The sequence below is a fragment of the Chaetodon trifascialis genome, chromosome 9 (genome assembly GCF_039877785.1).
Source record: "Chaetodon trifascialis isolate fChaTrf1 chromosome 9, fChaTrf1.hap1, whole genome shotgun sequence".
NCBI classification, from domain to species: domain Eukaryota; kingdom Metazoa; phylum Chordata; class Actinopteri; order Chaetodontiformes; family Chaetodontidae; genus Chaetodon; species Chaetodon trifascialis.
Genome location: NC_092064.1, coordinates 28,161,790 through 28,187,025, shown reverse-complemented (window position 1 = coordinate 28,187,025; position 25,236 = coordinate 28,161,790). Strand labels below are relative to the sequence as shown.

The window sequence follows — 25,236 nt, the reverse complement described above, 5'->3', positions numbered from 1 at the left end:
ACTCGCACAGGAGGAACCTGCAGTGTGTAGCAGTGTGATATATACAGTGTGTACTGTAGGTACGTAGAAAAGTACACGACAACAGGAACAGCATGTGTGCTAACCATCCAGAAAAACTGCTCCCTCGGTTTAGTTCTGACTTTCTGTGGGGACTGAAAGCGAGCGCTCCTGACAGCACACGGTAAGAAAATGTGTCTGCAGGCCTTCACGTGATCTCTGTGCTGCATTACCTTGAGAGAGATGGATTATCTGTTATTTCACCTTCCTTGTAATATTTTCTCATTGCCACAGCGTGAACCTACAGATGCTGCTGACTGAGACGCCTCCTGCTGCAGCCTGAGGAACATCAGGGCAGCGGCGGGTGGACGATAACCAGACCTGGGTGCTAAACTCTCCATGGTTCCCTTCAGCCTGCCGAGGCCTCGGGCTGATGTTTGGTGCAGGGGAACCATGAGAAGAGCATCTGACAGGGAATCCACTGTGATCTGTGCTGATGGAGAGGCCTGAACTCCCACTGAGAGAACTCCTTCTGATCATTTAGGATTCTTTGCTGTCAGTCATGAAATTAACAGAGGCCTGTTTTTTTTAGCTTTTGTGTGTGTGTGTGTGTGTGTGTGTGTGTGTGTGTGTGTGTGTGTGCGTGTGCGCATCATCAGCAGCTGGTGTTTCATGAAAGCGTTTCCTGCCTTCTGAGCACTTCTCTTATCTCTGTCATCTGCCTAATGGTCCACTCTCACAGAACACACACACATGCCGACTAAAGCGCAAACACTAACGTAACAACAGATCGTGTATCTTCACACACACATCACGAGCCGACCGACAACACGACTCATCAGATATGAAGCGAAACATTCTTGCTGGTCCTTTTCGCTCTTTCCTGCATGTCAGGCCGATTAGTGTCTTCATCATTTATAAATTAGGTACTCAACAGGTGAAAAAACCTCCTGTTTGCTCCTTTCAAGCACCCAGCAGCGCTCTGCCAGACGCACTAACCAGGCCGTCAAACATTAATCGATTCGATCAGAGAACTGGCGCAGCAGCCGCCGTGAGTTGGATGAAGTGATGACGTTAGAAGGAAGCTGAGAGTAAAAACTCCTCATTGGCTGTGTGAGGTGAGTCACCTCCATCAGCTCAAACAGGTAACTAAAAGGAGGGCGCGGAAAAACCTCCGTTTCCAAAAACAACAACAGCTAAAAGTGATCTTTGTCTGTTCTGTCATTGTTTCATACCCCTTCAGTTTCGAGGAGGTGGACTCTTTACGCTCCATCTGGCCGGGCGTAAAACACAAAAAGAACAAAATCAAACGTCTAGTGTCTATCATCTGGAATCAGGGAGTGCAGCTTCTATCTCTCCTGGACAGTGCTTCAAAAATCATCACGTCACTCTAAAATAAAGCAGGAAACAAATCATAATAATAATAAAACAATCACAAAATAGAGATAGTAAAACATCAAAACTGATATATCTCTCTATGTTCATTGTACTTACACAGGAAAATAAGGAAGTAAGAGGAAACTCATGTTAACCACAACTCCAGTGTTTACCTTTTGACTTAGTGTACGTTTGCTTGTTTACAACAGGAAGCTAGTATTCATATGGCTACAGGTAAAGTCTGTCTGACTCATTTCTGAGTCCAAAGGTTTCCTCCCTCAGTAGTAAGTTCTGGGCGTGGTGAGGATGGCGTCCGAGTCCGGGATCCGTCCGTGAGCGAAGTCTTTGTAGTGAGAAAACTCGGCTTCCAGACCGTCGAACAGTGAGATTAAAACGTCGCTCCGCCCGCTCTGAAACCGGCCGATGGACTCCCGGCTCCTTCAGAGCATTCGATTGGTGTGCAAAACCTCACCTTCACACTTAAAATCCAGGTAAGGTCCAGATGGAGAAATACAACAGGCTCAGTCCTGAAGCCTTCCAGGTAAAAGGAAAACATGACATCAGCTAAAATCACTCCACAGGCAAGGTGTGGCTGCTCTGCTCTGCTCACACACACACACACACACACACACACACACACACACACACACACACACACACACACACACACACACACACACACACACACACACACACACACACACACACACACACACACACACACACACACACACACACACACACACACACACACACCTTATTGCCTCTTGTTAAGGGAACAGCTCCCCTCAGTTCAGTGATTCACATAAGAAGTTAGAATACTCCTGCACACCCAGTTCACACTTAACAGCTCTCGTCACTTTCTGAGAGTTTGACCCGAAGCGCAGACCTCTGACCTCTGTGTGCAGGAGTATTCTGTCCCATCTGAACCTGCACACGCTGCCCTCCGGCGTCCGGAGGTCTTAGGGTCACATGTCTCATCTCATCCTGTTCTGCCTCATCAGAGGGACGATGCAGGACGGCGGGCCTGCCTTCGTCAGGAAGGGGTGTTTGAGGATCTCGCTGGCCGCGGCCCTCTGAGCCGGGTCTCGCACCAGCATCCTGTCCAGGAAGCCCTTGAGCAGAGGGGAGACCTGGGAGAGGGAGAGAAGCCATCAGAGACAGTCAGGTGTTCATGACACCAGCCTGCAGGTCTGCGAAGGGCTCATAACTCCTGTTTTCATGGCACTGCGGCACAAAATGGGAAAACAACACCACTTCAATTAAGAGATTGTTGCTAAAAGAAGCCTGTAAAGAAGTCACAGATCACTCAAAGCTACCTTCATAACTGCTGCATTAAGAAAACACGGCATGCTTACAAACAAACACTTTTCTCCTCCTCTTACAGAAAGACAGGATTATGTTATTACAGCCATCGATTAGTGGTTGTTAAGACATCTGATTTCGTTGTCTTAGCTCAGGGAAACCGGTACATCTGCTGATGCCGCTCCACACAAGCTGCCCTGTCAAACTCAGACCCCGTCTCTGTACCTTGTGCAGGTTCTTCAGTTTGGGAGGCAGGTTGTCTCGAATCATTTTCATGGCTTTGAGCGGCGGCTCGTTGAAGTACGGCGGCTCCCCATCCACCATCTCTATGACCATGATACCCAGAGACCAGATGTCCACCTGGACACAAAAGAAGAGACGGTCAGCATGTGGAAGAGCTCGTTTCCAGCTGCAGCAGCCTGGCTGCTTCTCTTTTCACCTCGTGAGTCTGTGCGTGTCGTCAGGGCAAAATGTGGCTCCTGGAGACACCTGCTTTAGCATTTTGTCAGGTGTCTGTATGTCTGTGGACAGACACTGTCATGAGACCGTACAGGTGTGTAGTTGAGATCAAAGTGAAGGCCGAGTTCGACCAATGAGCACTGAGTACTCGTAGCAATGTATCAATGCTCTCATAGGTGGGAACGTCAACATGGTGACAGACGTCAGAGCTGAGTATTACCTCTGGTCCGTAAGGCAGTCTGGATATGAGCTCCGGTGCCATCCAGTAAGGCGTCCCAACCAGAGACTTCCTTCTCTGCACTTCCTTTGACACCTGGGCACAGAAACCAAAGTCTGACAGCTTCACCTGGACACAAAAGAGCCGAAGAAAGAGCCGGAGGCAGAGAGGGAAGAAGAGAGGAAACAGAGGCACATGAATGTACAGATTATTTTTACAGAAAGTTCACAGTGACCGTGACTTTTTTTTTTTTTTGCATAAAAATTTCACTGTTAACTCACCGGGCATTTTATTATAAATTCTTTCAGCACACTAACTTTCACTTTTGACCAAGGACAGATGAATTAAAGTTTAATAGTAAACGTGTCGTTAATGCGCTTCAGCACCATGAATATAAATATTTAGTTTGGTTACGTGAGGCGCATGTGAGTAGACCAGAAGGTGAAATCTGTCTCACGGTCCTCGTTACCACCCAGCCCCCTTTCTGAGAATGCGGCTGGTATTTAGGCTGAGAAGCAGCTTTTGATGTTGCCCGCAGGGCTGACTGTCAGCCTCAGAGAACTCAGAAATGAGAAATGAAACAAGCATGTTGTGAGAATGGGCACACAAATGTATGAACACTGCAACGTGAAGGCTGCCAGTGCTTTGGCCCAGAAGTGACAGAAATCAGACGCTCATATAGATCACCCAGCACACAGGTGACACACCAAACACACCCGCCCTACTGACAGAAAACACTTCAGGCTTGGTTGAGTCTGCTTCCCCTGCTAAACCCAACCCAGCACTGAAAACAGCACAGCAGCCAGCAGGAAGCTTTCTGTGTGAACCAGAGATCCAAGGTCTTCCTGAGAGGAAACCAATACTGGTGACAAACATTAAGAATTCAAATTCATCCAGTGTGTATAAATACACATCTGTCTAGAAGTTTCATGAACACCAAAGATCACAAAGAGCGTCGTCTGCGCACTGAGAGCTGCTGCTAATTTCATATCATTAGTGTTAAGTAATTAAACTTAAACTCACACAATACTGCCATTCCGTTTCTAATCACTGACACTGATCACACACGTCCTCAGCAGGAATATGAGCAGCATGAAGCAGTGCCTGCAGGTGCCTCCTCTGCCTCGCAGCGCACACGCACAGTGGGAGAAACACCTCAGCGTCACGGCCATGTTCACAGCTGGAGGCCGAGGCGCTGGGTGAAACCACAGCATGTCAAGACTTCAGACCACAAACACTGTGGTTTTTAGTTAGCTCATCTCAGCGTCACATATATGACTTGCACAAAAAGTGTATGCTGAGGTTGGTGCAAAAGACTGGGAAGAAAAAAAACTACGGGGTCATGTGTTAACTCATTAATGGAAAAGTACAAAAGAAAAGTAAGTAAATAAACGAATAAAACGTGAGTTAATTAAGAGCGATGTCGTCGACAAATCAATCGTGTGACAATCGTACAGAAACAAGTACAGAAAATTAACAACAGGTACTTTAACTTCAACAAGAGGAGACATTAAAGGGGGACTTTATCTCAGTCTAATCGTCCTGCTGATTGACTGACTGTGACTTTTCCATGACATTTTCAGTGATTCACGTACAGAAATATGTGATCTCTGTGATATGACTAAACAGAAGCTGCAGCGCCGTGCTGATGACGCTCCGCAGCAGGCCTGCCTTAGCTTATCGGCCTGTGTGAACGCACAGCGACAGCGCAGCTGAAGCGTCAGCTGAGCGTCTATTTCTGTTGGTTTCATTTTCTGTAGAAAACAGAAACTTAGCAGGCAGGAAGTGAGCTGGCACTAACCTCAGCTCCACAGTGGTTAACAGAGATGCAATTAGTTCCTTTTTCCAGCCAACATTTTCCTCTTATTCTGATAACTGTGGGTGAAGTTCTGTCAGTGGCTGCAGTCGTGTGATGATTGTGCATCCTGTGAGCGAGGCGCACCTGTGCCCAGCATGTGAACACCATCAGTCTTTAAAGCAGCACAACCACTGGCACGTCATAGCAGGGAGAGCACAGGTGTCCCTGATAAAAATGTACCATCAGAGGGCCCTTGCACTGCGCAGGCTGGCTCACAGTGATGGCCGACTGAATCGTGACACCAGCGCTTGTGCTGCTGTGACGAGTTTAGATGTCTGCTGAGAAAAAGGCAGAATATACCTTGATGTTGATTAAGTGGTGGCTCAGCTGCAGTGCGGTGGTTTGACATATAAAAGCAGATGTGTGCTGATGCTAATTTGAAACACCAACTACATTTTTCACTTGGTCTGTGTGAAGTCACACACTGAACATCTCTTATGGGACTGGTCAGCTCACAAAGTGCTCACATTGTTTTTACAGCTTTACTGTGAGTCTTTAAAGCCTTTTATGGCTAAAAAGAACAAAGATGCAGCTGTTTAATGTGGTGTTGCTGCTGAAACTAGAATCACCGCCTCGCAGTCGTCTGCCTCCACCGACCAGTCGAGCTGCATTTACATCCATGTCTGTCCAGACTCACATAATACAATCAGTGGAGACTTTACAGACTGTCTGATGAATAATGTCCAGTGAGAAACATGCAGACTGTTTGTCCAGAGGAGGACAGAGGACTGATAGAGAGTTTCATCACATGGAGCAACAACGATCACCTGAAGATCAATCTCAGCACAGCCAATCAGCTTGTGGACTACAAGGCTTCAAACATGGATGGTGCTACAAAACATGGACGCTTGGGTAGCACGGTGGCGCAAGTGGTAACACTGTTGCCTCACAGCTAGAAGGTCCCCGGTTCGCTGTGGGCGCTGGTGGCGTGTCCTCCACCTTGCCTCGGTGCCTGCTGCCTTTCTGTGTGGAGTTTGCATGTTCTCCCCGTGTTCACCCGGGGTTTCCTCCGTAATAACCCCCACTAAAAACATGCAAGAAGATCACCACCTGACCGATGGTGACGGAGAAGTGCTGGGCGTCAGCGTTGCCTGGCAGCTGGCAGCCCACCGCTCCTGGTCTGCCGCGGAGGATCGACAGATCGAGGATGGGGCAAATGCGGAAAAAACTAATTTCACGGAAAGCATGGCGTGTAGTGCAACACCTGTGTGATGTGATTAATAAAGTACGTTTCTTCTTCTTCTCTTCTTCTTCACACATCTTCAAGCCGACAGCACACGAGACAACCAACAACCAGCTTCAAGGTGGACGCCAAAGATCAGAGTCACCAAATCAGGATCAAACGTGAAATATGGTCACAATCTGCCTTCTGTTGATGAGTGATGCTGCTGAATAACGCAGTTTCTGCATTAGCACTATGACGTCACAGTGAAGCTGACCTTTGACCTTTCGGAGATAAAATGTCATCATTTCATTTTAGAATGTTGCCATAATCAGCATATTAATTCCTGAGTTATGGTCAAAAAAGTGTTTTGTGAGGTCACATGAGGTTCCTGTAATATGGTTACCAGAATGGGACGAACGAACGACCCAGAAACATAACGCCTCTGGCCTCGCCCGCGACCGGCATGGGGGTATAAAAAGCAGAGTTAAGCATGTGCTACATACCCGGCCATCGTGGGTGAGGAGGATGGAGTCACTCTTGATGTCTCGGTGGATCACACCCTGTGCATGAAGGACAGACAGCGCCTTCAGGACAGACAGACACACGGTAGCAATCTGCTCCTCGTTCATCCTGGAGGGGGAAGGAGACATTGGACAGATACGTCAGTTCAGCCTCACCACCTCTACTTCAGGTGTGTCATCTTCTGGTTCAATCTGCAGTCAGGTGTGATCATTTCTGAGGCCACACTGATGATATGTCCACGAACAAAGACCAGAAAAACAATGGAGACAACATGAAAGCTGTTCCATTAGTCAATAAATAACTTGCTGTGAATGAAATGTAAAACGGCACAGGCCGCGCTGGTTTGTCTCTCTGTGGGTAACACTGCCCCCTCATGGAAGAAAAGAGTTTTGGTGGAATTAAATCTAATGCTACTAAAGCAGGATACAGAGTGACGGTGAGGCAGTCATACAGTTTTACTTTTTCTTTAGAGACTGAAATGCTAAAATCACATGAATCACAGGTCAAATATCCATCATCCACAGCGGTTCCAGCCCTCAAACACTGAGGTGCAACATTACCGACACACACAAAGTTCTTCTCTCACCTGGTGTGTGTCACAATGTCGGTGAGAGCTCCTCCCTCCAGGAACTCCATGACGACCCAGAGCTCGTCTCCCACCAGGTAGCTGTTGTACATCTCCACCACGTTCTCATGGTGATAGTCCCGCATGATTACCACCTTCAGTCACCACAGAAACACACAGACAGGGTACATTCACATAAGACTCGAAAGAACGGCGAGGTGGGCTCGCACGCAGAGAGACCGCCTTCTGTCTGGAAGCTCGACGATGCATTGATCAAACATTAACAATGCTGGGCACACTGAAACCCCGCCTGATTGGCCATCAGCCGATTTAGATGTTTAAGATGTGAAGTGACAATTAGTGACTAATTTGTGCAATTTGTCAAAAGGCATACATCACAGTATGCAAATAAATAAGGATATTTCAATTCTTTAACTGAAAACTGGTGAGAAAAAATAAGCATATTGCAAATCTGTCTCATATCAGCCTCCCGAGCAATCAGCGATCACAGCGATGTCTGGTTTGAGTTGCAGCCTCCACCACAGTGTGACCTCTTACCTCGTTGAAGAGGAGCTCCCTGCGCTGTTGTTTTCTCAGGTCCATCTTCTTCACGGCGACCAGTTTCCCCGTCGTCTTCACTGTGGCGATGCACACAATCCCAGTGGACCCTTCCCCGATCTTAATGTAGTGGTCCAGGTAGGTCCGTGGATCACCAGGATCCACCACCATCTGTAGCGCCGCTCTGAACTGCTCGTGGGAGACCCTCTGGGGCTCCCTCTGCGGCGACCGGCCCTGTGGCGGAGCGCCTGATGCGGGGGGCCCAGAGGGGACGGGGGGCCGCGGGGCTGGAACGTTGGGGTGAGGCGTGTGTGGGTGCTGGCTGGGTTCAGGGGTCAGGCTTGGATGGGAAGTGTGATGAGGGTGCGGTTGGCTTACAGGGGGCTTGGAGCCGGAGGACCCTCGGCTGGAGCCGCTAGAGGGGCCATTTTGAGGGGAGGACTCATGGTGTCGACCCGGCTTAAAGAGACAGACAAGAGAGCCCCGTCACACACAACATACGACAAGAATAAAAATCAAGAGGAAGCAGCTGCGAGTTATTAACAACTTAAAAATATGAATACCACATTTACACACGGGCTTCCTCCCTGAGGCTGCTGGCCCCCACGACCTGCATGCTCATCCTCACCTGTCCTGTGGGGCTGCGCCCGCCCTCGCTGTCTGTCCTCGGGTAAGTGTTGAATGGTCGTGTGGTCTGTTGGGCAGCCTTCATCACCCCGTCTGTTACTGGCAGGTTTGGGGTGCGGATGTTGGGCCCAGACAGGGGCCTCTTGTCCCTGGGAGACTGAGGGCTGCCATCCCGCACCATGTAGCTGGACTTCGGCCGATGGTCACTGGGTTGATCCCTGTGAACCACCTGGTCCTGAACAGAGGCAGAGTTTGGGTGAGAGATGGAGTGATTATTGGGAAGCATGCAAGGAAAATGGAGAGGAGAGGACAAGAGGACAAGAGCTACGTAGTGGATTTCCTGCTGCAGAGTCAGATCAAAGAATCACATCAAAGATACTCGAAGGTTTGTACAATTAACTAAAATGCAGCTGACTTCATGATCATTAGCCGCCATATTGTTTACTGTCAAAGTGTAAAGGCGAGGGGCTTAATCCAGGGTGCATCTTCAGCCCTACCTGGTCCCGGTCCCGAGGCGCTCGGTCTCTGTGTGGAGGAGGAGGGGGCCCGGAGCCTGGCCTGTCCCTGTGGGCCCTGCTGGGCTCTTGGCCCCGGGGCTGCTGCTGGGGCCGACCCTGGCCTCCCTCCTCCCACTGAGGACGGACCGCACGCTGACCCTGGCGGGGGTCTCCTCCACTGTGGTGGTCTGGTCTGTGCCGGTCTCTGAGGAGCAGAGCGAGGTAAACGTGAGCTTACATTGACTGAATCTGGCTATGACTCCACCTGGAGCTGCAGCTTCGCTCCTCACCTGTCTTGTCTGTCCGGGTGTGAGTAGTGTCTGTGGTGAGGATCGCCGTTCTCCTGCCCTCCTCCTCCTGAGGAGCTGGAGTCCTTGCGAGGCTGGGTGGGGGGGCTGCCTCGTCGCAGGGAGTTGGAGCGAGTCACAGACATGGTATCAAACTCATCCAGCAGCCACGTCAGAGAGCCGTCCACTCCGAGCTTGCTGCCACGTACGATTGACTGAGAGTTTTAAAGAAAATGATGAAAGTGCACCAAAATTCACAAACTAATAAACACAATTCATGACATTCAACACATGCATCATTTTCCTGAGCTAACAACTTGTTTGTTGTTTGGATCATTGCTCATCCCACCTTGTGCGGCTCTACTGTAGTGATGACAGTCGCGTCGATGAAGGGTTTGGGCCTCTTGGCCGTGTCTTCGATGAGCGACTGCCATTGCCGTGGCAACCCAACGAACTTCTGCTCCTGCTCATCAAAGTCCGTGTGCACGCGATGCTCAAAGTTGGATGGAGCGGAGATCTGGATGCGAGACTTCTTCTTTTTGGTGAACATGATGGCGGCTGAGGCGTCTGCAGCCTAGCATCAGACCTGCAGGGAGGAAGCAGGAAAGAGCGGAGAGTTAGCAGGAAAGACTGAGGAAAAACCGCAATATGAAACATAGCACATATGCATAAATCAGCATTTAAAACTGGCTCTGAGTCCAGCCTGGGTGCGATTTCCTATAAAATGCAATCAGTGACTGAGAGGGAGTAAAACTATTTAAATCCAGTTGAGCATAAATCTGTGCAACTGCTGAAAGCTTATAAAACAGCAGCCAACCTGGTGTAGATTAAAATATATATATATATATATATCAAGGCCTTATTTATAAAACTCACATCACCACAATGAGAACACTCTGGGTTGGAAGGACAGCAGAGAGACTGACAGGAAAGACAGTGGGAAGAAGGAAACAGGGATGAGGTATGATGGATTTTGAGTAGGAGGGAGGGGGAAACACAGGGAAGCTGTAAGTATAATCTGCTTGTTCTGCCCAGTGAGGGGAGGGGTCCCTTTATAGCTTGTGGTTTACTCTGTGTGCGTGATTCAACAAATCATCTACCACCCAACTGGCTTGTTTCAGCTCACTGAGGCTCAAAAATAGGCTCAGTGCTGGTCCCCCATCACTAATGACGGGACGTCTCCCGCTTCAGCACTTCCTACAGACGGGGACAACGTCACGGTAGCATCTTCAATGAGCCATTTCCTCCTCATCACACGCTGCTTTTCTTGCTGTCTCAACCATGCTGACTGTCACAGCTCAAGTGCCGCTGTGCACTGCACACTGTGCATGCACAAAACAGACTGACGACTGTCCAGCCTGCCGCTGACAGCTCACTTTCTGTGAGATGAGACAGATGTATACTCTACTTTGGATTCTGCTTTATTTAAAAATAATTCAAACTTCAACTTATCAGGGTGTGAAGGAGGAGAGCTGTTCTCAGCCATGGTATCTAAATGAACTGCCTGCTGAAATCTTCCTTTGAGGATCCCAGTCCATGCAGATATCAGAGCGGGCTGCTGGGGGTCCCAACGATGTAGCATCGATAATATTTTTACTCCTCCATATGCTTTATGTCAATTAGGGGGTCAAAAAAAGGGTTTCTATTGTTCTGGTAAGTAAGTACATGTGGGTCATGGTTTGTGCAAAAAGAAGACATGACTACAGTTTTTCAAATCTAACATTAAAACTTGCAGTGCTGCACTCTCCAGCGCAGCTGTTTTCAGTGTCTCGTCCGACAGTGAATCAATTACAAGAACAAGTGCATAATCAGAGACGTCCCCACCTCATCAGCGAAATCACTGAAATCTGCTGCTGTTGCTGACTGGAGTAAAAAGCTGCAGATGGAGTTGAAACACTGCTCACCACTTTGGGTCTCTCTCCACCTTGCTGTTTGTCAGTGGGTATCAAAGGAGACCCTCCCAGTAGTCAAACAGAGGCCCACTGGTGATCGGTGTGTAATAAACAGAAGCAGCTGACCAGAGGGGGCAACAGGAGCGGTGGGGCATTTCAAGAAAACACTGCAGCCAGCTCAGCCCATTTACACAAGAAAAGAACAGAAAACAGGGGAAGTTCAAAACAAAGCAATGAACAAGATGAAGGGATGAGGAACAGGCAGATAGGGGGTGGGTGAGCTGAGCGAGAGGGCCATCTGGGTGGGTCACAAGTTAGAGGGCATGAGTCATGCAGCCGCGCTCACAATCTGAAGTTTTAATAAAGTCTTTCACAGCAGGAGTGTTTGAAGTCTACCAGGACCCACCCAGAAACATTAAGAAAAGCCAAGTTCACAGCCAGCAAAGCAGGCACCAGAACACAGCGAAATCAGGATAAATGTGTGCACCAGTGCAGAGATACACTGAATACTTCATCACATCGCTGCCAGCAGGACAGAGCGAGGCACAAAATGGTAAACAGCATTTCACATGCCAATCCACATGCAGTATTTTTTGATTTATGCAGTTATGGACAAGTGCCCAAACACTTTTTCCACACAAATCAAACTGGTTCAGATGGAAGAAAGCAGCTCAGCTCATTTCCTCAGGCATGGTGTGTTTTTAACTTCATTAACAGCCTTACTTATAAATCACCATCTGATGTCGCAGCACTTTAATGAGAACGAAGAACGCAGATATAAACCGCTGTGTGATGAGCATCCTCATCATTTTAACAGATGCTGCCATCACTGTTATTCTCAAACACTTGGTCAATCACTGTCAGCACCGTTGTTCTCCACCTTCTGTCAATAATCAGACCTCTCTCAGACATATCAGATCAGATTTCTAACTATTGATCACCCTCAAAGTGGCAAAGTGATGTCATGGCGTACATTCATCCATGACACAGCAGCCCGGTGAAGCTCAGTCCACATCTTCAGTTACTTCTCTGAAAAAACGGAGTTCATCTCCACCCAAGTACTAACTCTGGATTTTCTAACCATTAGCAAAACAATCTCATAACAGCGAGGTTACAACACTGGTGATAAATGCCTCTTTCCAGTCATAATGAGTCTGGTGACAAGAGCATATAAATCACTGGAGAAGCCTATCATTAGCGTTCAGCTGAAACAGCAACGCAGCCAATCAATGCATGTTAACTCCAGGACACAGATACTAACTACTGCCTTAAGGACGGATGAAACGCAGACTGGAGGAGGTGTCTGGAGGAATTATATCACCTACAGAGCACAAAAACATAAACCAATTATATATGCACCCCATGATTAGAGCTACTATTGGCAAGATGGGAACTGTCGGGGTGTTCGCTAACGGCTTGAGTCAAAATATGTTATTGAAAGCATAAGGAGCTTTAACAGCCTGTAAATCAGTGTAAAGTGGTCTGGCTGTGAATCATGGAAGATTGTGGCTTTCAAATCATGAGCTTTTGCTGCATGTGGAGATATCTGGGACTTTTAGATTGAGGGCTGCGGGTGAAAAACAAGACTTTAGCGCTGCTGTCAAGAGCCAAGACGTGATGAACTTTAAATGACGAAGGACGAGTGGCAAACAGGGAGCGTTACTGGGACCTCAACGGTCCCATTCGGTTCGCCGGGGAAGCTTATTCACGAGGTGGCATGCACACAGCTGTCAGTTTGTAGTACAAATAAACATAAGTGTGTGGGTGCAAATGGAGGGCTTTGCATGACAATGTGAGCCTGAGTGTGCAACTGAGTGCAGCTCGCTCATTGGACGATAAAAGCACATCCAGCATGAGGAAATAAAAATGACAGGGATGTGAAGAAAGACCTTTGCCAGTCATGTCTAAGTGATGAACTACGTTACTAGTGGTTGCTTTTGTTTTTTTTAGATGGGAACAGACTTATTCTCATGCTACAAAAGCCTCTGCAGCACCAGTGCTATGTGAGAAAAAGTTGACCAATAGCTGACATCCCCATCACATAACAGAGGACAGGAGGATGAGAGTAACAGGTGTCTGCTCCTCTGGACCACAACAGGATCTGTTTCATTTGATCTTGCAGTGAAATGTGGAGCGGCGAATTAAATGGAAACACAAAGACGGCATCAACAGTGCAATTCCTCAGACAGGAAAGACAAACCATGTTTGTCGACCACATTCCCCATTTTTCCTCAGGGCGGATCACACCTGCAAGCTCACACATGACTTTAAGATCCATCAAGATCATTTGCAAGGAAGTTCATATACTTGGAAATGTCACCCAAAATGTAGTGAGGTGTGACAATCACAAGAAAAGTTTGAGACCTATTAAAACATGCAGACACTCCGATTCCTCCAGTGCAGCCGCTTGACACTGAAATAGAGAAAAAAAACACTGAAAATAAGCTTTAAATGCTACAAAAATACAAGTCAGAGTTGTGATTATTGAATAATCCTGTTATAACTGTGCCAATAAAAGCTCTCTCACACACACACACACACACACACACACACACACACACACACACACACACACACACACACACACACACACACACCCTCCTCACAGAACAAAACAAGCAGATCCCTCTTCGAACTCCACAATCACTGTAGTTACAGCTTCCCTGTGTTTCCCCCTCCCTCCATTTCAAAATCCATCACTATCTCATCACTGTCTCCCTCCACCCACCCCTGCTGTCTCCCACCCTCCCCCCACTCTTCCTCTCTCCCTCCCTCTCTCTCCCCTTGCATTACTCGTGTATGCCTGGCTGAGCAGTGAGAAAGCCTGTCTGGTTACTGGGCCGGAGCCAGGCTGATGAGCTCTGGATGAAGCTGCTGTCCTCTGGCCTGATTCAAGCATTGTACAAGGGTGGTCCACACTGAGAAAGACACTGTCAGTTACAACAATACTGTTTAGCTGCAGTGGTGCTTGGGTAAGAAATGATCCAGAATTACATACATGACGGAGACAGAATATTAGAAATACCTCTGAATAATGTTGAACAGCTACTTAACTTTTTCACTATTATCTATCCTTTGGTTGTCTGCAAGTTAGCTCTGCTCCACCTGATGTGAGACTGGTTTGGCATAGAGCAAGTGATGATCAACACTAGTGTACCTAATAAAGTGGTAAATTTCTGCTCAAACCAGGATACAAAGCTGGACATTTCCTGGCATCCTGGTGAGTCTTTATAATAAATGGTCATTACAAAATGTATAATCAACAGTGTAGGTTACCACTGACCCGCTCCGTCTCATTGCATTAGACCCACCTCACAATCCAACTTGGATGAGGTGAAAGACACTTTGAAAGATACTTCATGAGCACAAAAAGGGAGCATGCATTACACATTTCCTCTCTCCGTTATGACCCTGCATAACTATCCTCCTATGAAGACACGAACAGCACTCATGGGTTGAGAAGGCCACTGCAGTCATTCTCCAAAAAGCCAAATAAATCTTTATTTACTTTTATTCAGTGACTTCAATTTACAGGCCATTTTAAGTGTTGCTGACCAGGGCCCAGGTCAGATGTTTTTAGACCATTAGAATAAGTCAGTGCATAAACTCTTGTTCACATAAAGGCCACGAGTTTCCAGATTTGAGGTTATGAATAGCTCCTAAATTATTGCTGATAACCTGCCAAAGCAACTAGTCGAGTGCATTAAGATGGAAAAAACATTACCAGTGTTTGTCAGGTGGTTATTTCTCACACTAGACTTAATACAGCATCCTTATCTGATTGGCCCCTACAGGTGACGTTCACCAAAGCTGAGAAACCACTCAAACACACATGTATTAGCTCTTCAGTGAGACAGAACACGGAGCATGGCGGTGCTGAATCAGGGCTGATAATTAATAGCTGTTCTCCCACTACTGCAAACACACAAACACACACACACACACACACACACACACACACACACACACACACACACACACACACACACACACACACACACACACAGGGCAGTGCTGTGCAAACACACTGTACACTGTTTGACCTTGGAGCTACTGATTGCTCTAACGACCATCAGCCTGTTCACAACAGTGCTGGAAAGTAACTGAGTGCATTTACTCGAGTACTGTATTTAGGCACAATCTCGAGGTGCTTGTACTTAACTCGCTGTGTATTTCCATGTTAGGCTACTTTATACGTCTACTGCACAGGAGTAAACTGGCTAACTGGTCATAAAGCGGTTAAAGTAGCTCGAGTAGCTGTAACAGTCAAACGCTGTTAACACACTGATGCGTATTAATTTAGTTATTTCCTAAAATAAAGATCAGTCATGGAGGACATTTTACTGCAGAATGAGTCCTCTCACTTCTGATACTTAAACTATATTTTGCTGATAACTGCATGTAAGTTTATGCTTTCATGACTGGTCCTCTCCTTGGGAGCACTGCCTTGTCTCTCATTGTGAGAACTGTGTGTCCTTCAGCTGAGGACACAGGCTGATACTCTGTTTGAAGCTGGTAAATCTGACCTCTGCTCCACACAACTTCAGTCTTAAAAGTAACAGAGGGGATCATGTGATGTGCACAACAATGGATGGTCGGCTTCTACTCAGACACAGCGTGGAAAGTGCAGTATTTGAACAATGGTGCCACCAAAGGGAAGCTGCTCTTCTTCTGGGAATATTAGGAAAAAGGTGCCAATTTGGAGGGTCCACATGCAAATGAGTGAATATTGAAATAAACCTCTGAAAGATCTGAATACATTTTCCTCCACTGGTTCACAACACTGTGCATGTGTGGCAGTCTCAGCCTCAATATACAGTCAGACCAAGTGGGCTTGCTTACATCTGTCTACCATTACACTAAATTAGGTAGTTAAGATACAGAACTGGTTGTTACACTAACTTCCCATGACATCGAGCAGCTGATGTTAATATGATGAGATCTGAGATGTAACAGCAGGAACAGTGGATTAGAAAACTTAACTTTTACAAGCTTAATGTAACTACAAAAGAACTAAAGTGGAAGTAAGACAGTTCAGGTGGTTAAATATCTGTCCGAGTGTTTTAGTGTTTTGTACACTAATGAAAAAAGAGAACATAGAGGATGTGACAGACTGGATCCAAAAGCAGCTGTAAGAACCCAATCATACATCCTGCAGTAACAAATATGCCTTAGAAGTTCCTAAACACAGATTTCTGTGCTTCACAAGCTTCAGCTCCATATTCTCTCTGTGTTTATCAGACAAGGAAATACTCCCTGCTGTTCAATAACATGACAAACTTCCAGCACATCCGAGCACAGACACCTGACTGAAGTCTGAACCCAGGCCACTGGGTAACAGTAAATCACTCCAAAATCTGCTCTGCCCCTCATGTGTCACCAACACTTGTGCAGACAGACAGGTGAGCAGGATGTCTGAGGGTAGCAGCTGTCCTGACAGTCCCAAACATGAGCAGCCAGTAACAGGTTTGAGTGGACATAGTGAGGCAGAGGAGGGAGGAGGGACAGCCCGTCAAACAGGGCTGTCTGATATTCATCCTTCTCTCTGCCTGCCTGCCTGCCTGCTCGCTACCTCCACACAAAGCAAACAATAAAGTTATTATGCGTGTTTCTGACTCACAGTTAATCCCTGCTGTGAGACTTTAACAACAGAGTTTTGTTGTTGTGGCCCACATTAACTTTCGCTCCCAGCAGCAGCAGCACGGCCAAACCAGAAGTTAACTTAAACCTACCAAACTGTTCACTTGCTTTCCGGACGACAAACTGCGAGTGAAAACCCCACGCGCGGCACAGACGCGTGTTCAGCCCGCGGTGTGTCGTCGGGAATACTCACTTTTACTCACAGGTACTCGTTCAGTCGGCAGCCACACACTATCCACCTGATCTCATGTCGGAAACGCAGCGGAGGACGAGGGAAAAACCAGACTCCTGCACCAACAAAGTTGTTTCCGCGAAGAAATTCAACTCGGTGAAACCGTCGGAAGCGTCTTCGCTAGCCGCGGACACGGACACGGGGACAGACAACGGAGCACGGCGCAAAAAAACACGCAGAGAGAAGTCAAAGTGCCGCAGCTTCGGCCCGTAAATACAAAGTGTGTCGCATTCCTATGGTTTCAGCGAAGCGCGGCCCAGTATCATGACGTCACCGGGAGAGAGAGAGAGAGAGAGAGAGAGAGAGAGAGAGAGAGAGAGAGAGAGAGAGAGAGAGAGAGAGAGAGAGAGAGAGAGAGAGAGAGACATTAGCTCGGGTCTGTTAACAAATACAAGCTAAAAATAAAAAGCCTTTTCTCCGCTCCTTCCTGCCGCACAATAGTAAAGCTGCAGTACAGGTGCATGTTGTTACCTGTGCTGTCAGGTGAGCAGCGACGTCACCTGACAGCACAGGTAACAACGGCCCTGAACCCAAAGATACATTCAGAGCATGACACAGAACGATTGAGCGTTTCAGCTCTGCTTGATTTGAAGTGAAAAGGTGGAGTTAAAGTTAATCTACTGATCTAATCGATGTAATATTATGTAATATAGTAATCTAATGTATTTTTACTGCTTCAATAATAACAGCACAAGCCCCCAAATACAAAGATGAAGTATGATTAAGTGATTATTTTCTCTATGAAATATCAAGTGAAGCAGATTCGGGGGATGGATGACAAGACAATTTTATTTGTTGCATCTCCAGTCTAATTAAGTGAATGAGGATATATATTATTTTTAGCTTTTAAAGTGACGTTTTTGCTTTTGTCACATGACAAACTGACTCACTTCAGCCCAGCAGACTCTTATTATTGCAGTTCATAGCAGTGTGATCAGGACAGGCTGCTGTGAAATACCATGAACACCTGCTAATATAAACAGATCCATCAGCAAAGACGTTACAGGCGACACACAAATACTGAGTCATGGCTAAACGACAAAGCTTCGGGCAGCACTGGCCCACGAGCTGTCAGCCATGTTGTTTTAATCACACACTGAGATGCTGCTTGCAAGAAAATAATTTCTGTTTGACTGTGTGCCGCTTACTGTAGTTGCGTTGGGAGTGTTTCCAATGTACACAGAGCAAACAGTTGCATAATTTTAACACACATCCAGGTAAAACATAATAAACACTTATTTTACAGGAAAACTTCAGATCATATTCTTCTACATTTTAAACTGAGTGACACCTAAACTGAGCATGCTAGTTTTCATGGATGTCTCATTGCCATACTCACTAACGTCTCACAGAAATTATTTCAGCCTAATTTAAGAGTTTCTTATCAAAGCCGGCATGAGTGAGCCTGTTTCATTATTTATTATCTATCATTCAACAGACTACAAGGTGTCAGCGCCAATGAGGAAAAGGCCTGCTGACATTCCTTTGAGGGTAAAAATACAACAGGACGGCTCAACGTATCCCAGCCAGGAACACACAAACCTGCCAATGCCGAGGCCGAGTTCAAACAAAGCACGCAGTGTAACAGCCAATGAGGGCCGACTTCCAGACGCAGGTTGTGGAATGTGGAAAGGTCAATGATAAAGACGGCAGAGAGAGCACACAAGCTAGCTTCCACATATTTCAGCACGCATACGCAGACAGAGCAGTCAGCTCGACCGCACACGACCTCCAGACCTTTGCTTCCTCTCCGCTCACCGACTGACTCAGAAATATCAAATCAAGTTCACCACGAGGAGTTTATGACACCTATAGTTCAAGGATAAATGGGATGTTAAAGGCTGGCACACAAAAACATGTAAACACAGAGAGCGATCAGGCATGCGGAACAACGCCTGCATGAGTCTGACCACAGATAGCACAGCCCGTCAAACAACCACAGAGATAAATGCAGCTCTGATGGCATTAAGAGCAGATCACAACACTGTGAGGCTGCTTTCATCTGAGCTCTTCACAAAGCCGTGGGTGACGTCACGCGGACCTCGTCCATTGTTTTATAGAGTCTGTGGGAGAAGTCAAACATCACATCAATCCCCTCTGTCATTAGCGAGGCCTGTCATTACTCCATCAACTGCTCCGAGATTTGCCGTTCTGCCAAATACAGCAGATGAGTGAACGGCGTTCACACGAGAAACACGGTGGAGGAAAGAAGCTGTGATCAGATGGTAAATGTCCATGTAAGTGTAACTTCTGCTTTTCCAGCAGCTCTCACTGCGCTGCTCATGATCACATGAAGCTTGGTAGAATTCAAAGTTCAGACATTTTCACGCCAAAAAACATTCCAGTTGATTTCAGTGGTTCCCTCAGAAATTATATCTTAGGCTAAACTGTGGAAAACTACAAAATTTGGATAAAAAGTGATGTCTTGTACTACTCTTATAGATCGGTCAACAGCACTCAAAGGGGCCTGATCCTGATTAAAGAGCAGGATCCTGAGAGCGAATCCCAATTCTACTTACAGACCACTGCAACAAACGTCCTGCCTGTGTCATCCAGACCTTTCCGGTGTTATGGGAGGGCAGAAAACAACAACAAAAAAGCAGCTTTTTTCCTGTTGTTTCACCTCCCTCCATAACATACTGCCATTCACTAGGATTGCAACACCATTACAGCTGAGGGTAAACATAGCCACCGTCCAGAACTCTCTGTGTACTGTGTGTGTGTGTGTGTGTGTGTGTGTGTGTGTGTGTGTGTGTGTGTGTGTGTGTGTGTGTGTGTGTGTGTGTGTGTGTGTGTGTGTGTGTGTGTGTGTGTGTGTCAAACCTCCATATCAGCAGGAACATGCAGGCCCAAGCTTGATTTTCAGCTGCAAATAAACTGTACATGCAAACACATGAACTAAAGTCCTCGCTGTGCATAAAGAAAGGGAAGAATATGCAACCAGATGCCCGTCACTATGTACACTGCATGGTAAAGAAAACACAGGAAGTGGAGAGACTTTATGGTATTATGGGGTTTTGCACGTTGATGAATGTATTCTAAAGGGAAGGGACAAAGTGAACTGTGTGTAAACAGCAGATTATCGACAGAATCAAAGTATGATGACACAGAAACACCAGCAGGTTTTTGATCAGACAAGCTGATCTGAAGCTACATTGAATTCTCCTTCTGATCCTTTTCACAACATTTCAAACTCTATGCTGACCACAACGCTGGCTCTACTTAGCAGATGAACCTAAGTCTGAAAAATGGGCTATTGTCATGATATTGAATATTTCTTTTATTCATACGATGTTTTCGCCTCTGCTCCTGAGCACCTCGCGGGCTGTGTTGACGTTGGCTACTGCGGTCATTCCAGAGGGGATTTTCTTTCCTCTGAGGCAATAAGCCTGGCCCTTTCCCCCGTTACAGGGGAGAATCATAATGTAGGGTCTGATATGACCCTCAGCATGTTCCTCCTTCTTCTACTCCTTCTCCTCCCCACCCAGGGCTTATTTAATCCAGTCATCTTAGCTTGATCCTCTGCCTCTAGACACTTTAAAGATTTTTTTTTTGAGGGGTTGAATGTTGAAAGCTGTGGATTATTTTCAATGAGCAACTGCAGCTGTTTTCCATTCATTTCTCAAAATTGTCTTCGTAAGTATGGTTTGATAAACCATCCTGTTAAAAAATTACAAATGAAAGACAGAAATGAAGGAATTAACCAGACATGAAGTAAAAACAAAGACATAGAGAAACAAAGACAGAGAGCTCATCCCCTCAAAGTTCTCCTCGCTCTCCCATCACTCCCCTGACACGAGGTGGAGTCGGGGGTTTTCTCTGCTGTGTTTTCTCTGCAGATCGGCTTGTGTGGCTGTTAGCCTTTAGCTAAATCTGGCCCAGTGTTGGCTCTGCACCTCGCCCTCCCCTTCATGCTCTCTCTCTCTCTGGACGGTCCACAAACACCCAGCCCTACCTGCTCACAGAGAGAAAGCTCGGCCCTTCATCTCTGCTCTCCCTCCCTCCTTCTCGTCACTTCCTCCCATATCGCTCGACTCACACAAACACAGTCCACCCCCTGCTTTTTAAAGCCAATGCCGTGTTTTTCTGTGAAACCTGATACCAGGAGAAAGATGACAGGCTTTCAGTGTTTGGATGCTTGCTCATCCCTACAGCTTCAAGTCAACCAGAAAGGACACAAAGAGGATGGAGCAAAGTGGAAGAAAATAGACGGGAGGGTGCACATCATGTCTGGTTAACGCACTTAAAATGGGTTGATGTGAATATGTACTTTACAGAAGCTAAACCTCAGGAAATGCTCAGAGAGGCAACTTTGGGAATATATCTTTACTCGTGCTTCACTCAGACAGACCACACCAGAACATTACATTTTCCAGAAAGAAAGACCAGAAAATGAGACTAACACTTTAATGTCTGATAATAAATCACCACGCAGGACGATAGCAATAACAGGCTCCTCACTGTTGCTTTCAATGATTATTGCCAATATGATCATTCACAGCTTTAGCCTCCAGCTGCCGCCTCGTACGTCCATGTGGAAGCTGTTAGGAGTCCCTGAAAGATGCGTGAACAGCAGCTGTGTTTGTCTCTCAGTCTTTCTGAGGGACCCTCAGCTCAGCTTGCATCAAACTAACAACAACCTCTGTCCTGCCATCAGCTCGACCCGCTTCTCGACACGTCGGTCAAAGGTCGTCAGCAGTTCCTGACTGTCTCTGCGCTCTCTCTGCCTCTGCTGGATCACCTCAATGGCCTTTTGCACTTTTAAACTGTAAATTCTCAATTTGAACAAGTCATCACAGTTTGACTATTCTTCACGTTAAAACAAACGTTCAAATTGTGAATAAAAAGGGAGAGCCTTATTTTGTGCTAAATAGCATGAATTCTGTTATTTATAGAAGCTACAGCTGATAAATCCCACCAGCAACAGGTGTCACTTCAGCCTGCGAGACTGTTATCACTCTTGACAAATAAGATTTTTTTTTATTTTTGTTTACTGGAGGCACATGTGAACAGTGTCATTGTCTGTTCTAAGCTTGGGTCCATTTTTTGAAGACCAGCTGAACTTCTGAGAGAAGAGAAAGCCACTCTGCAGCCTGCAGGGTACCACAAATCCCTTCAGTGTTATAATGTGATGTGAACGCTGGGAGGGGGAGCAGAAAGTCTATCAGGAGGAGCAAGAAAGAAGAAATAGCTACTGAAGCCCTGCGCAACTTGTAGTATAACAAAAAATATACAGTAGTCTGCAACCTAATACTCATTAGTGAGGGACAGTCAGGACCCCTACCAGACTGTCTGTATATCTATTATTAGCAATACAAAATTAGTACTTTTTCCAGCTGTTTGACAGTGTGCAGCCAAATACTGAAGTGACCATGACAGATAATGGTTTGGATCCTCAAGCATCTGCAGGTGGACCTGCAAGCCAGTTTTTTCCTGTTTGACACTACACAGCGGTCAATCTGAACGCTTCCATCATAATCAAAACTTAAACTGTAACCCTGATAAAGAAGTATACTGTTCAACCACTGTCATCTGATCTGCAGCTCCTGGTCATTTCCCAACCTGACTCTGGTTTCCTCCTGACAGCAGCCTTCGGGGTGTGATGTAGAACTGGGGGTTGGCTTGATAAGAGAGCTCAGTGCTGATGTATGAAGTGTATGGGAGAGAGAACAGTGACCCTCCATAAAGCTCTGGCACGCCAGGAATGTGTGCTGTGCCCAGCACTAATCGCACAACCTTGCTGACTAACTGCACGCAGAAAGTCTTCTCCACCCACTAACAGACACACAGTGCGTACACGTGAACGCAACACACTTGCACATATCTGCCAGCTGGGAGAAAAGGAGGAGGGGGGGACATTTAAGGCCGGAGGATAAGGAGAAACGACCTGCGTATTAAAATGAGGTCGAGGAGGGGAGACAGCAACTTAACCAAATCTCAGACAGACAATATCCTCTCCTCCTTCAGCCTCACCAGACGGCTGAGACACACGACTGCATTCCTGTTTCACGGATGAAAATGAAAGTTGAACATGGTGGTGAGTAACAAGAACCGGTTACATGTTCCCCAATATTACGCATGAAATCCCACAAACAGAGAGGAGAAGCTGGCCTCGGTGTCTCATAGCTGCTAGACAAATAGCCGATGTTACCATAACCAGCTTGTCTGCTGGATTTGCCATTAAGCCTTCCAGTGAGCTTAGAGGGTCTTAGCAAAGAACCACAGCCCTTATGTAAAATTAGCTTGGTTCGGTGTCCGGAGCCGCGGCATTAACTGTTCAACAACTTTCACAAGTGACTCATCGCCCTGCACCTCGGTCCTACCTTTAAGACTACATAATGCACACCTCACTACAAGACATGCTTCACGTAACACACACACAAAGCAGACCGAAAGAGGTTTCTCAGGTCCCCTCAAACACTGGCTGTCCAGACTTGAAAGCGGCTAATGTTAGCCACTGTTAGCACCTAAAGGGAAGCAGGGACGCGCCACAAGCTAGCGCACATCACGCTTTGATTACAGTTATAAGAACCAAAATGTGGTTACTCACCCAGAAACTCCCAGGGAAACTTTTTCTCTGTTGCCTCTGTGTTATGGAGATAAACTTCCCTCTCTTTAAAAACGCAGACGCGGACTAACTTTGGGCAAACTGTGTAACATTAGCCGAAGTCTCACTTTCCCGTCGCCATGTTGAACGGGGGAAAATACTACATCCGGGAAACTGCGGCAAAGCACCATGGCAACCGAGTCAGTGGCTGGGGGGCATTAGCATATAGCTGTTTATTAGCATTAGATTAGCACAAAAAATAAACGTTTTTCTGCATGAAGTGAGTATTTATGTCAGCAGTTATCGTGCTTGTATTCATGGCGGGTAAATATGAAGCCCTAAATGTTCAGTGTGGTATAAATGGATATAAATTGTATAAAATATATCAACAATTTGTGAAATTGCTCGTTCATTTATATGTTACTAAACCTCAATTCATTATTCTAAAACGTTATTTCATCATTCATTTTTATAATAACTCAATTATTAATTATAGGCTACCAAGTTATTATTATTAATTCAGAAAGGAATCCAGAAACAGGTATTACTGATTCAAAAGGAAAATTCCTCATTTAAAATGCTCTTTTTGATTTTGACCTTCTCAACAAATGTTTTTTTCCAGGTGAGAGCACCTTTTTTCAAACCACTACACACTGCATTGTGTTAGAAAAACGTCTTCTAGAAGTCAAACTTACAAATGTACAACACGGCTGAATATTTTGTATACCGTCGGTGATGTTCAGACTCTAACAGTGAGGGTGCAGTGTAAAAGAGGATCAGAGGTCAGCATGCGCATACACACACCCAGCTGATCTGCAGCACAACAGTGTGACACATCTTAAAGTGCTGTGCTCAGTCTACAATTATGCACTACATAACAGCAAAACAGACAACGGTAGATCACAGTGAGCGACTGACTGACTGACTGAGAGATGTGTCCAGGAGAGGCCGGCTGAGGCTGGGCACAGTTTAGAGCCCCGATGGAGTTTATAAAATCAGCAGTCTCTCCCTGAATTAGACCAATCAGCTGCTTCCTGTGTGATAGAGGTGGTGACCCTCTCTGGGCCGAGCATGTGATTCTGCAACACCTGCGCCTTTAAAAGTGAAGGGAGGCCAGGCTGGAGAGAGTGGGTGTGAGGAGAGCCAGAGGAGTCATTAAACACTCCTCCAGCTGCTTCCTCTCTCCTTACCCATCCTCAACAAGTCATCCCAAACCCTCTGCTGCTCTGCCGGGCTCAGGCTGGGCAGCAGGAGGAGGAGGAGGAGGAGGAGGAGGAACACTGAATCTCACCTCAGCTGCAGAGACAGTCTGGAGAACCACTCCCTGATGAGCTGGAGGTGTTTGTCCCTCAGACGCCTGCTTCTCCAGTCTGGATCAGGACATCCTGACCGTGTGGCCAGTGGCCATCTGCACATGTGTCAGTCTGCAGCTTTGCTCCACGTCCAGCTCCTTGATGAGCAGATGATTCCTGGATGATGGGCCTTTCCTTA

General features: G+C 46.6%; 1 protein-coding gene across 3 annotated transcripts; it reads right to left on the bottom strand.

Annotated features, from left to right (window-relative positions):
- Positions 1-1,985: 1,985 nt before the first annotated feature.
- pak4 (p21 protein (Cdc42/Rac)-activated kinase 4) lies at positions 1,986-23,883 on the bottom strand. 3 transcript variants are annotated; one of them, XM_070971149.1, is made up of 11 exons: positions 23,749-23,883; positions 9,784-10,020; positions 9,438-9,649; positions 9,148-9,352; positions 8,652-8,885; positions 8,024-8,482; positions 7,487-7,620; positions 6,882-7,008; positions 3,359-3,484; positions 2,905-3,039; positions 1,986-2,507 (listed from the first exon to the last, which is right to left on the bottom strand). In XM_070971149.1, the coding sequence occupies exons 2-11, from the start codon at positions 9,982-9,984 to the stop codon at positions 2,352-2,354; spliced, it is 1,989 nt and encodes a 662-aa protein (XP_070827250.1). In that variant the 5' UTR covers positions 9,985-10,020; positions 23,749-23,883; the 3' UTR covers positions 1,986-2,351. The 3 variants fall into 3 exon arrangements, with proteins under 3 accessions (XP_070827250.1, XP_070827252.1, XP_070827251.1); XM_070971151.1 differs by having other exon boundaries at positions 8,652-8,879; XM_070971150.1 differs by lacking the exon at positions 23,749-23,883 and adding an exon at positions 17,160-17,319.
- Between the last annotated feature and the right edge of the window lie 1,353 nt (positions 23,884-25,236).